The sequence below is a fragment of the Gymnoscopelus braueri genome (genome assembly GCF_963280865.1).
Source record: "Gymnoscopelus braueri genome assembly, chromosome: 10".
NCBI classification, from domain to species: domain Eukaryota; kingdom Metazoa; phylum Chordata; class Actinopteri; order Myctophiformes; family Myctophidae; genus Gymnoscopelus; species Gymnoscopelus braueri.
This window is the reverse complement of record NC_137611.1, coordinates 31,994,447-32,008,089: the sequence shown is the minus strand read 5'-3', so window position 1 is coordinate 32,008,089 and position 13,643 is coordinate 31,994,447. Positions and strand designations below refer to the sequence as shown.

Sequence of the window (13,643 nt, the reverse complement as noted above, 5' to 3'; positions counted from 1 at the left end):
GAACCAAAACCAAAATCTTTAAATGTCAAAAAAGTCAATACTATCTACAGAGCAGACTATGGACCTGTTCATATGAGAACAGAGGAAGAGGACGTTTTTCATCCTGTTATCAGTGTTGTGTCATTGACTGACTCTTGAGTACGCACTTGCATACAGTATGGACGACTTTGATGTAATGTTCGGGCGGCAGTGGCTCAGGTGTTAGAGTGGCCGTCTTGGAATCCGAAGGTTCAATCCCCGGCTCCTCCTGGCTATGTGTCGAAGTGTCCTTGAGCAAGACACTGAACCCCTAATTGCTCCCGATGAGCAGGTTGGTGCCTTGCATGGTTTCCTCCGCCGTCGGTGTGTGAATGTGTGTGTGAATGGGTGTGTGAATGGGTGAATGTGATATACATTGTAAAGCGCTTCGGAGAAAAGCTCTATATGAATGCAGTCCATTTACCATTTACCATACCATGAGAGACAATATATTTAGGGTCCTATTTTCGCCAGTGCCTTACCCATTATTCCAAAACTTCTTTTTTTTTAACTATTTTTAAAAACATTGTGTCGATGTAGATCGGCTATTTGCAAAGGTTTTTAAAAATAGTAAAAAATGGCGAAGAAGTTTAGGGATAATGGGTAAGGCACCGGCGCAAATATGGCCCTTTTTGTTGATAGACTACTACATCATTCACATCCCTGTTGGGTGGAAACAAAATGGGGGGAAATAGGGGAGGTGTAAAAATAACCAGTGTTTTAATGCATCCAATGTAGTTATTTAGTCACAAGCTCTTGTTAATACTTAAAACTTTTTTGTTTAAATATGTATTACTACAGACACACTTAGCTAGCTCGCAACGTGTTGAGCTTGTAGATATTAAGCTACTTTCATTACTTTTGTCTGACACCGTCATATAACATTGGGCGTTAATGTATGAAAAAAGTTGAAATAATATGGACATACAATGATATGCACTGTTGATAGACGATATATTACCCTCACTGTTGAAGCCAGCTGACACTGATAGTCAGTACATAGTATATCTATTCATATTCATTGGTGATATACTATACTTTTAAACTTATATTTATTGATACTGTACATACATTATGTTAACTCAGAGATCCAGTGCATAGCCTTATCTAATGTATTTTTTATTTTAAACTTATTTTGTATTGGCTATTTAGTCTTACCTGTTCCTGTTAGACTCTTACTGATGTTGATCATTAAATGTTTAATATGCCGTACATGTTATTTTATAACGTGGAATAAAATGTTCCTCGTCTGTTCAAACAGGCAATCCCCAGTTTAAAAACAATAAGTCACTCAACTCAGAAAAATCAAGTGTTTAATTTACAAGAGTGCACATTGTTTGTATTTATAATAAAATAGAAGAAAAAAAAGATGCAAACAAATGTCAATATCTGATATATCATCCTGTTCACAAGACTATGTAAAAAGTAAATACTTTATACATTTATAAATGTCCTTCACTGGATTCAGCAGAATGTGTGCAATACAGAAAATGCCGCTGACAAGCCATACAGTGATTATTTTATGTATTGATGATGTCTTGGTAAATGGTGCATTTATATAGCGCTTTTATCCAAAGTGCTTTACATAGATTGTGCATTACATTCACCCATTCATACACGATGGCGGAGGAAACCATGCAAGGCACCAACCTGCTCATCGGGAGAAATTAGGGGTTCAGCGTCTTGCTCAAGGACACTTCGACACTAACTCTGGGGAGCCCAGGATCGAACTGGGAACCTCACGGTTCCCATCCGGCCTCTCTGCCGGCCACTGCCGCTCCCCCCCATGAGCCACTGCCGCCCCACCCCCCATGTCTTTTCTGGCTTTCAGACATTAAAGGTCAGGTTTGGCATCATGCATGTCTGTACTGTGTTGTAAACATGGGTTGTGGGTGTCTGTTGTAAATAACTCTAATTGGGAAAAGACAATGAAAACAATAACTAACAATACACAATAAGTTCACTCACGATAGATGTACAGTATAGGTGCTAAAACATATATATTCTGTTAATGTCCTGCATAATTAGTTGTTGTATGGTTAAAGAACAAGGTAATAGTGGTTTGTTTAAATCCACATAATGTACTGTTTACTTTTAGCAAGTTACTGTAGCATTTTCCTGGATTGATACTAATTTGTAAGCAATCAGGTAACGTGTTTGGGAGATGGTGACAATTATCCTCAGCAGCTGTGAAAATAACAGTGATTTTTAATGGATATGGTTGAAAATAAACGCATATGTCTGACTGCTTGGGGCAAGGAATTGTTATATGCAAATCACCATTAGCTTAGGGTGACCATATTTTCAAACCCTCCAAAACAGGATCCTTAAATGAACTGCACATCCATGTACATCACACCATAGGTCTTTTCATGTGTGAATGTTGAAGATGGGACATTAGATTTTTGTGTTTTACAGATTTCTCGCACTCGGGACACCCAGCTTGAAATTGAGACAATCCCGAACAAACCTGGACTTCTGGTCACCGTACGATAGCTCCATAAAAAAGTTATTACATTAAATACACCCATTGTCTGCAGTGAAACTGTATTCACAAGCCTTTTGTTCCGATTATCAATACAAGACAAACATTTCAATGATTTGTTACTTACAGTTTATGCTTCTGAGTCCTCACTGCTCCGTCTAGCCGAAAATCCAATCCTCTGTGAAGTTAAGCAAACACGGTGGCATAGCTGTTGACCCGAAAAAAGCACTAAAACTATCAAATTATATTTGTTGCTTTCTTCTTTAGGAAAGGCAAACAAATGTAACTTCCCTTCACAGCTGAAATGGCACTGTCTGGGATACTTACTTAAAATCTTCCAAATTCTTGAACGGAGCAGTCAACCAACTTCAGAGTGGGTGAATGGGCATATCCATGTAATCCTTGGGTATGCTGTGTGTCACGGCTAGCCCATGCCTTTTTGGGCCCTAAGCCAGAGGTCTTCAACAGGGGGTCCGCGACCCCTAGGGGGTCCGCGGAGGTACTGCAGGGGGTCCCCGAAATTGTTGTTTGATTAAACAAATATTATTTCCCCAAAATGTCAAATTGTCTTTAAACATAACATGAATCCATAGCAAACAGATAAATGGAGGCACAATGCACAATAACATGGTATGTTTATACATATTTTGTAGAGAATTTTTATTTTGCACACCGCAGGAGCAGGCAATATAAAACACAATTGTATACATAAATATATAATATATGTGGTAGCCCCCGGTCCCTGCTCCATCTCCCCATCAGTTTGGGGGTCCCTGCCCTAAGCAGAATTTGGTTTGCCCCTGAGCTTTCTCTCAACTGGCAGAGAGAGAGAGAAAGAGAGAGAGAAAGAAAGATGGAGCGTGAGCTTATTCAGCTGGCATTCATTTCAGAAAACGATGCAATGGGGATGGCATTTTGCACAGCTTTCATGTAGATTATAATGTAACTCTCTTCATGATGCCAGCTGCCAGGTAAACATATACCCTATGGTCAGTAGTGTGCATGACACAGTCACAACAGTTCATTAAAGATAGCGTTTTATTCCTCAATACCTATAAAATTCATTTCAAAAAGTCACATTTGGGGTACCTGGTGGCTCAATCCGGTCCCCGGCGTCTTGCGTGTCACCCCTCCTCTCTGTCCTCGGTTTCCTGTCCCTCTACACTCTTCGGTGTAATGAAGCAATTAAAATGCAAATAGCCTACTTTTCCAAAACACAACTAGTGGCTGTCCCGAATAACTTCTTTTTGGGCGTCAAAGCTTCTGGAGCAATGCGTCGAATTAATTTGAACGTCCAACAACCGACGGGGTGTAATGAGTCGGGGAGCTCGCTGCGCTGCTCACGTGGCCTGTGTGGCTGCTCTAACCTGTTAACATGGCCAAAATGTAATTACATTCTGTACGTTGCAGCCGTTTGTTCAAAGGCAGTAATAAAAAATTAATGTTCGCGGACCGGCATGGTTCGGGGGGGGGGGGGGGGCGGGGGTTCGGACACAGAAGACAGTTGACTGGCAGTCAATGTCCGCCTGCTATTTATATGTTATCATATCACTACATAATGTTATATCATTGACCTAAATGGCAATATATTAACAAGGATAGAATGTTTAAAAAAATCTTTATGTCTGATTAAAAAATCATTATGTCTGTATGAATTAATTCCAGATTTAGCATACAACATCTAATTTACAAGTTTGTTAACACAATATTTGGAAGCTTCATTAAAGCAACAATGTTCTGTAGTGACAGTGGCTTAGGAGGTTTAGCGGCCGGTAGGGGATCTGAAGGTTCCCGATTCGATCCCCTTATGGCTGCTCCGGGCTTAGAGTCGAGGTGTCCTTGAACAAGACACCTGTTCAAGACAACCCGATGAGGAGGTTGGTGCCTTTGCACGGTTTCCTCCACTGTCGGTATGTGAATGTATATGTGTGAATGCTAATAAAGGTGCTGTATAAATACACCATATGCCTCAATAGCTTTGTGTGGCTGGGTGTAGGTTTTTGGGCTTGTGGACTTGTGTGAAGGAAAATCTGAGAATCTGAGAATCTTTTTATTTTACCTTCAAAGTTACATTACAAAATTATGTTAATTTAAGAAAAGGTTGTTGGTTAACAAATACAACTTTAAAGGTCCATAACAGTGGTAGTATACTTGACATTACTGTTGACCATTTTACAAAGCATACAGTAACATCTTTTTGTTTTATTATATGTGTGTGTGTGTGTGGATATATATTGTACGTTCTTCTGTACTATGCATATCTATATATTTCTCATTGATTATTACTGATTCCCCTTACCCACCCTTTCCTTTCTTTTTCTTTTCTCTTTCTTTCACTTGGTCGTCTTATTTGTTAATTTTGTTTCTGCTGTCTCACTAGGGAGACAATGTGAAATATTGTATATAAATATTGTATTATGAAGTATGATGCACTGCTATGCATAAATGTATTGTCTCTCCTGATGATAATAACAATAAAAACAATAAGTTGCAAAAAAAGAAATGGGAAATCCAACGCACTAAATATCTTTAAGTATTTTTGGTCAAGTTTAATATGTTACGTTATTGTTGTTATTGTTACAATTAGGGCTGCATGATATCGTTGTCAAATCGTTATCTAGATATAAGCATGCAAGATATCAATATCACAAAAGGCAACACTATGGACAATAGGCTACCGTATACATTTTCCCCTACTTGCCTGAAGTCAGCCAATCACAAACATCCCTTTTTTAGCCAGAGGCAAAGGAAAATCACCCCTCTTTTTCTCTGTGCATCATATTGAAAAAAGTTCAAAAATGCAACTCTGGCAAGGGTGGTGTGTGTGTATAAGACGAGTACAACCGCAGAGCACACTTTTATGTAGTATATGGTGTATTCTTTTAATTTATTCTGCCATGACCAGGACCCCTGGGTAACAAATTTTGTTCTGTATTGTATGGAATGACAATAAAACTCCTTGAATCTTGACCCTTGCTTGAACGTGGTCGCAGATTGCTCGTGGCACCCTATAGACAGGGCAAATCCGATAGCAATTTGATAAAAGGGTGTACCAAACATTTCTCAGTTGATCCTTATGTGATTTTTCCTGTAGAATCCATTTCTGCATTGTACATTTTTGTATTGTGCATATTTAATTGCACAATTTGCATATTTTAATAGACCAGGATAAATAACGAGTAAAGGTCATACAACTTGCATTTTGGTGAATGAATGTTTTATCTCATTCAGGTGTAAGGACATTTGCTGTGTATCCATTCGGCATGTTTCTTATGGTCGATTATCATAACGTATGAATACTAGAAGTTCGGCCCGCGGGCCGAACGTCGCAGGCCGAACGTCTAGTACCCCCCCCCCCCACAAGAAAATATCGTTTGGGGGTACAAAATCATGGGATAAAAAAATAGGAGGGCTCGCTTATTTTGGGGTTCAAAAATCGTGGGATAAAAATTTCCCCCAAAAGGTTTTTACATTTTTTAAAATAATTTTTACCCCCTGGGAGTCTTGGGACCCCTGCGAAACATCGCGGACCCCCGTGAAACATCGCAGACCCCATCGGCTGTTTTTTTTTTTTTTCATGAAGAAATTTCCCCCAAAAAAGTTTTTAATTTTTTTTAAATCATTTTACTCCCAGGGGGTCCGCCGTCCGCGGACCCCCTGGGAGTCTTGGGACCCCCGCAAAACATCGCGGACCCCCGTGAAACATCGCGGACTCCATCGGCTGTTTTTTTTTTTTCATGAAGAATGATCGTTTTTCCCCTTCAGCCAATTGCAGTGCATTTTTGCCACCTCCGCGACTAATGTGACGCAACGGGACTTTTGAGATGGCCATGGCCAAAATAGGTTGCCTTATTCGGATACATGCGTGTGACTGGCCGCCCCTGCCGGTTCTCTGAATTTTTTTTTAATAGGCTCTGTCATGATTAATTGACCACACATATGAAGTGAAACAACTAAATTCTATCCAAACGATATCTTATAAATTCCGTGCCTCAAAGAAGAAGCTTGAGAGCTTTTTGAAGTTCTAAAACAGCTGAGAGAAGTGCGGAGAAAACTGCCCAGGGAAACAATGGTTGCCGTTCGTGTTTGGTCGGCTGCACTGAGGCTGCACTCGGAGCCATTCGGGCTCACTCGAACTCGCCACCTGATTGGCCAACTTTTGCTGTCAATCACAGAACGATGAGCGACGACGCTGATAGGCTCGGAGAGTGAGGTTGGGTTGCCATGTCCAGGTGTTGTAAGCGTGAAGTGGGTGTAATTGGTTAGAGAAAGTGCGTCGACGCATGCGCAGTGCGCAGCTTTGTGTTTTTTCATGAAGCTGGTTGCTTGTTGCTCGCGCACAATCTGGCAACAGCGGTGAAAGACGTGACGAAACCAGTCAAACCAGCGTGACCAGTTACACCTCGCGCATGCGCCTGCATCCCAATTGTAGTATAGATGTAATGACTCAAAGCAAACACATGGTTCTTTTCTGTTCAATATTAGTCCAAGTATTTCTTTTTACAAATATTTGTATTCCTGTACCTGATCACTATAGAGACAGTAAATATCACAATCAAATATTTGTCCATGTAGTAAGCTAAACCACTGGGAGGCATCTGGGAACGTACTGCGGTAGACCTTGCCTAGAGCAGCGAACAGGGCAGCGGTGAGCTTGATAGCGTGAGGCTTTATTTCTTGATCTGCTTTGTGGATTGGCCAAGCTTTGCGTGACATTTGTGCCACTGAAGCAATATAAGCGCTAAACGCGCACTTTAGGACTCCAGTGTTGTTCATGTTTCATTTTTGTTGGCCTTAATTATTGCTGCTGTTCCTCATATAGTTATATTGAGATTGTGTCTCTAGAACTTGAACTGAATTGTCATTGTTATCCTGAAACGTTTTTCAAGTGAAAGAACAGTGTGAGACATGTTCCACTGGACGGTACATGTGAATGGAGGACCATTAGGATCCTATTGTGCTGCTGCTGCAGTGCAGCACAAGTTGTACGCCTTTGAACGTTGGGGTCGGACTTGCACTGAGATTCAGGCCCACGTTTTCAACACAGAGTCTTTACGCTGGAGGAAGCTGACCACAGTGAGAACTGGTGTAGAAGAATATGGACATTGGAGTGACTTCAGTACTCATGATGGCCACACAGCTGTGCTGATAGAATATATTGTCTACATCTGGGGAGGGTGTCCTCCTTACAGCAACATGCTTTATGCGTTTGATGTCGACACCCACAGCTGGTTCAAACCCAGGGTGTCTGGGACTGTACCAGAGGGAAGGACGGGCCACTCGGCCTGTGTTTTGATGAAGGTCATGTATATTCATGGAGGAGACGTGCAGCGGACTGCAACACTACGAAGCACTAATGACATCTACAAGTTGGACACCACCACAATGGTCTGGTCTTTAATTAACACCAGAGGAACTCCCCCACCTGCTTCATCACTACACTCTGCCACCATCATCGGGACAAAGATGTTTGTATTTGGGGGTAAAAGTTACCCCAACTACATCAGAGTGTTTGACACTGAGACCAACTGCTGGTTGAACACACCTTCTGCTGAACCTTCTGAGCTTTGTCCAAGAAAACCCTTCATGCGTTCATCCTTTGCCTACAATGGAGAGCTGTACGTAATTGTAATTGGTGGTGACAGATCTGGGTGGGACACTACCTTAAGTGACCTGTGGAAATTCAACCCAGAGACATTTTCCTGGACAAAGGTTGAGCCCAAGGGGAATCTACACCTAGATGGGAACAGGTGTTGTAGTATGCGCTGTTGCATGGTGGGAGATCGCATCATCCTCTTTGGATACCATAAAGACCTGCAAATCCTAGACTTGAGTCCTAGTCTGAAGACGTTATGCAAGCTAGCAGTTATTCAGTACGGTCTGGAGCAGTCAGAACTCCCACACAACATCAGGTGGGAACTCAGAGCCATGACTACCAACAGCAACTGAACACTCTCTTCAGTGAACTGGACAGATAGATTCGACGATTGAACGACCTGCTGTGAGGTAGGACCCATGTGTCTATTATTCTACTGACTAGATGTGTTTTTCTACATCTCATAACATAGGAGGGGACGGAAGTGAATCTTTTTGGGATGACGTCACATCCTAACCTGACTCCGCCAGATGAGGGCGGTATTGACTTCACAATACAGCCTCTATCTGGACTCGCTCAGATAGTAGAGCTGCCCGCACCGCTGCGTGTTCGAACCCATCAGCGGCTGCTAGGGGCGGGATCATCCAATCACCTGCCAAGTAGCTTGAAAAAAAAAAGGGGCCGTCCCTTCATCGATTGCGACAGATCACAGCCCATGTGGGGATGATTTAATGGGTTTATGGAAGGTTTTGTAGTGACCTCTAACAGCTGCTTTTACGGCCAGTGTGGGTGATGAAAAAGCTGTTTAGATGTCCTCCCGCTCAACACTTCCAAATCATCCCCATATGGGCTGTGATCTGACCTAGTCCTGAACGTCACTGAAGGACTTCATCACAACGTCATCATGACGTCTTTTCAGCGATTAGGCCAGATCACGGCCCATGTGGGGATGATTTGGACATCATCACCAGGACATCTTATGAACACACCCAAATCAACACATATAACACAAAAGAATGTGAAAAGGAGAGAGGAAGTGACCAAATGAACAGACATTTACACTCATGGTTTTACTAACAAATGACATAAAACAACATAAATCACCAAATAACACCACGACAAAACACTAAACACAATAACCCATAACACAACCCCAATACGCATTCCCATGTTCAAACACAAATAAGAACAATAACACACAGTCCTTGGCTCCCCAGTGCATGCTGGGAAATTAACTTCCTCTAGCCACCATTATAGGTCACTAAAAATCCACAAAATCTTCCAATGAAATCAGCTTGTTGCCTACGTCTGTGCACGTTTTTTTTTTCACACAAAAGCTGCCAAATAGTCCGACTTAGGATAAGAACAGTCGAGGATTTTAAAATACGTGATTTGACCATTACAACAATCCTCTGTCTAGGAGATTTCAGTGGCAACATATATTTTCTCTATAGGATTTATGTTAGTTGAAATAAGGTGATATTCTGGGCCAGATCTAACTAGACATGATAGGACTTGATCAAACCCCATTCATTGGCTCACTGGTCCAGGTTTGTCCATATTTTGCAGGGAAAAACACATTCCATTTTGCCCCATTAACTTAACCCATTAACTCTTTGACTGCGGACGACGCGATAACGCGTCAAGTGCTACTTTGTCCAGTTGGCCGTCGACGCGCTGGACGCGCTGGACGCGCGTTCATTGTTTAATCTCTGATTGCGCTATGCTGCTTAATATTCAATGTTATTCTCGAGTTCCACTTACTTCACGGACATCTGCATCCGGTTTCATGACCTGGATTCCGTTTCCGGTTTTTGATTCTTTTCCCCAGTCATTTTCGTCCAAAATAGGTAAATAAACGGTCTTTCACACGGTATGACGGACAAACGGACAGTTTCTCTTCTATAATCTATGGTCTGGGTGACGATCAGTCATCGCCGTCGTGTCTCACATCGTAATTTTGGCGATCAAAACAATCTGGGAGGACGTCACATCCGTTTTCATGTTTTTCCCTGTCTAATCTATCAAGAAGGGTGAGAGAGACCTAACGACCTGATCAAGCAGTCATGTGCTGCACTCTAGTGGCGGATTTGTGCTGGGTCTTTATATTATGTGCCCTTAAATTATTTTCATGAGAAAAATTCAAAATATAAAAATAAAAAAACACGAAAATTGCTGGCACTGGGGGAGTACTTTATGAAAATACTCTGGCAGTCAAAGAGTTAAGACCTGAAGTGATTCTACATGTCTCCTAAATCCCAACAGTATTCTGAAAAACATATGTTGCTATATCAGTGGTGCTCAATCTTTTTCATGTCAAGGACCCCCAGAATTATATGTATTTGGCCACTGACCCCCATCTCAAAATATTTTGTTCCATGGGGTCCCAGAAGCAAAGATTTGAGTTAAAAATGTTCACTTTAAAAATATATATATTCAAAGATTTGCACACATTTGCACTATTTTTCGAAAATAGCAGATCTGCCGCGCTATGAGTTTGTTTATCTGCTATTTTTGAATAGCCAAAGTGTAAAATAATGCTTTTTAGCTTAAATAAAAAAAATGACAGATGCGTTCCAGGTTTTAATGGGTTAAGTTAATTAAGTTAATCTATGCAAGGAAACATTGCTATGTCCGTCCGTAAACAGCTACCGGCACAGTTGAACTGATCGGCATGAAATTGCATGCACACTCTCAGTAGGCCAAGGAAGAACCTCTGCACCATCAAATCGGCCTCATGGTGGACTTGGTGGTGCTATAATAGGTAAAAATGTAAAAACAATAAAATGAATACAATTCAAAGCAATGCTAAGAGATTACAACACACAATTAAAACAAAGTTTTAAGTTTAAAAACACAAAGGCATCAATAACTCTTGAACCGTAAGTCATACAATCAAATTATCTTGATGCCTTAGATCATGCAAATATAGGCCCTGGCCATTTATGCCAGGCTAGATTTTCCTTGCCTAGTGCACAAACACGTTTGATCAGTGCATGCATGCATGTTGTTAGTAAGCCAGCAATAGTCTGTAGGATCTATGTTAGTTGAAATAAGGTTATATTCTGGGCTATCGATCGGGCTCTCTCTGATTCATCCAGGACGTCTGTCTTTGTGGGCAGGATTTATGTTGGTTGAAATCAGGTGATATTCTGGGGCAGATCTGACTAGTCTTCGTTTGACTTGATCTGGCCCCAATCGAGACGTCAATGATTTGTCCGGGTCCTGACCGTGCTTGCTGGGAAGGTTTGGAAGGAGGTAAAGGTCATTCCTTTACCTAAGGATAAAAAAGAAAGAATTCACTGATACAAACAGTCGGCCAATAAGCATACCTCCTGTTTTGCTTACTACTGTAGGTGCTGTCTGAAAAGTACTTAATGCAGCAAGCAGCTTAACAAAGCCTTCTTTGTGACAAATAGCCTACATTGTATGTTTAGGCATAGACGGAGAATCTGAGCAGCAGAAGTAGAGTTGCTTAGTATGCTATACTGTATGTATGCTAAGAATTTCACCCACTTTTTTACCTTGTAAACCTGTGATGTGACAATAAAACTGATTCTGATTCTGATACTGCATTTTGTGATGAAAAGAGAGCTGAGCCAGAAGGCAAAGCTCTCAAAATACTAGTCGGTCTTCATCCCTACTCTCACCTATTGTCATGAAGTGTTAGTCCTGAAAGAAAGAATAAGATCGAGGATACAAGCTGCCAAAATGAAATGTATCAGGAAGGTGGCTGGCATCTCCCATGGGATAGTGTAAGAAGCTTAGTCATCCGGGAAAGACTCGGAGTAGAGCCGCTGCTCGTTTGCGTGAAAAGGAGACAATTCGGGCATCTAGTTTGGATGCCTCCTGGGCGTCTCCCTAGGGAGGTACTCGGCGTACCTCCCGCTGGGAGGAGGCCACGGGGGAGACCATGGACCAGATGGGGGATGTCCATGCTGGAGAAGCGGACAAAGATGGATGAATGCATGTTTATGCATATGCATTTTGTCAATAAAGATGGCAATCAGTCAATGTAAAGTTTTACCATTTAAAATGGTTCCTTTTATGTCAGATGCAAAACAGCAGTACTAATGTTATACTAAATGTTTATAGAACAAACAGTGATTTTCCATGACCATAACACAGCTTAGCATTTCAAGTCATAGGAAAGTAAGCATTTGATTCTGTTTAAGAATTTGAAATTCTAAATAAGAGCAACATTGACTTAAAATATAAGATGACAAGTATGAAACCAGATTGTATATCGTCATCGAGATATTTGGCATAAATGTCGTGATATAACATTTTATGACTGAGGAGAGGAGAAAAAGCGAACAAAATAAAGCATTTATTTAAATAAAGGCATTTATAAAAAAAAATAAAAAAGGATTTAGAAATTGGTCTAAATGGGTTAATGGGAAAATGGTTTATATGTTTATGTATGATACGGCTGAAGCTGCGAATAGGCAATGACATACAGTATATTGACACCTGTATGGTCCTTTTAAAACAAATTCAACTTTCTTTCTTATTCTCCCTCTCTCCCACCGCTCCTCTCCCCTCATTTCCCTTCTCCTACCCTTGCTCCTTCTCTCCTCCCCACGGCAGACCGGAAGTTCATCATAGCCAACGCGCGCGTGGAGAACTGCGCTATCATATTCTGTAATGACGCCTTCTGCGGGATGTGCGGCTACACGCGTGCCGAGGTGATGCAGAAGTCGTGCACCTGCAGTTTCCTGTACGGCCCCCACACTAGACGGCCGGCCGTGGCCCAGATGGCCAAGGCCCTGCTGGGTTCAGAGGAGAGGAAGGTGGAGATATCGCTGTACACCAAAGACGGTATGGCCTGTTACGGTTTACTGCTGTCTGACGGTGGCAAGAAGGATGTTAGAATGGTCCATGTTAGAATTTGTTTTTATAGGATTGTGGAGTGAGACAGGAAGTGCAGGGAAAGTAGAGTTGACCGCATGCAACCTAGTTCCTGAGCTGGGAATACAATCGGCTATCACAGGGTCAATACGATAACTGGTGAAGTCTCCAGTGCTTCCCCCATCTCCATCTAATTGAGCTGGTGTTGGTGGTGGGTGGAGTTGGATCTATGACCATTAGGTTTTTGAGGGTGGAAATTGTTTTGTTTTGTTTCTCTCATTAGATTTGACTTTTCAGGAGATTAGATACACATGGCAATCTCTGCCTCTCTGTGTGAATATACAGAGTGCAATAGGGACATGAGAGAGAGCAGTGCTGATGGTGCTCTTATGTTTCTTACCATAATCGGGTCCCTGAGGATTGGAAGGCAAACTGACAGAGATGTCTAATTTGTTCTACTTGTAATTCTGACAGGTAATTTGTTCCAATTATTGCTGCACTGTGTCACCCACCTAACCTCCACCATGCCACACCCCCATCCGACTTGCCTAGACCAGGCCAACACCCAAGATATCTGGAAGGCTTAGTCTGTTTACTTACACAGAATGTATTGAATTATTTATGTCAGATTATTTTAAGGGCATTTTGAGATTAACAGGAAGAAGGGTTGTTGATGCATTTAAACATAGTAAT

General features: G+C 41.6%; 1 protein-coding gene across 1 annotated transcript in view; it reads left to right on the top strand.

The window, feature by feature from the left end:
• Positions 1-13,643, top strand: part of LOC308093511 (voltage-gated inwardly rectifying potassium channel KCNH2-like) — a gene marked incomplete at both ends in the record, with an annotated part of 86,060 nt that overhangs the window by 4,670 nt on the left and 67,747 nt on the right. The window contains one exon of the mRNA XM_080439848.1: positions 12,690-12,920. Within this exon, the coding sequence (XP_080295974.1) occupies positions 12,690-12,920 (231 nt within the window). The remainder of the gene's footprint in view (positions 1-12,689; positions 12,921-13,643) is intronic.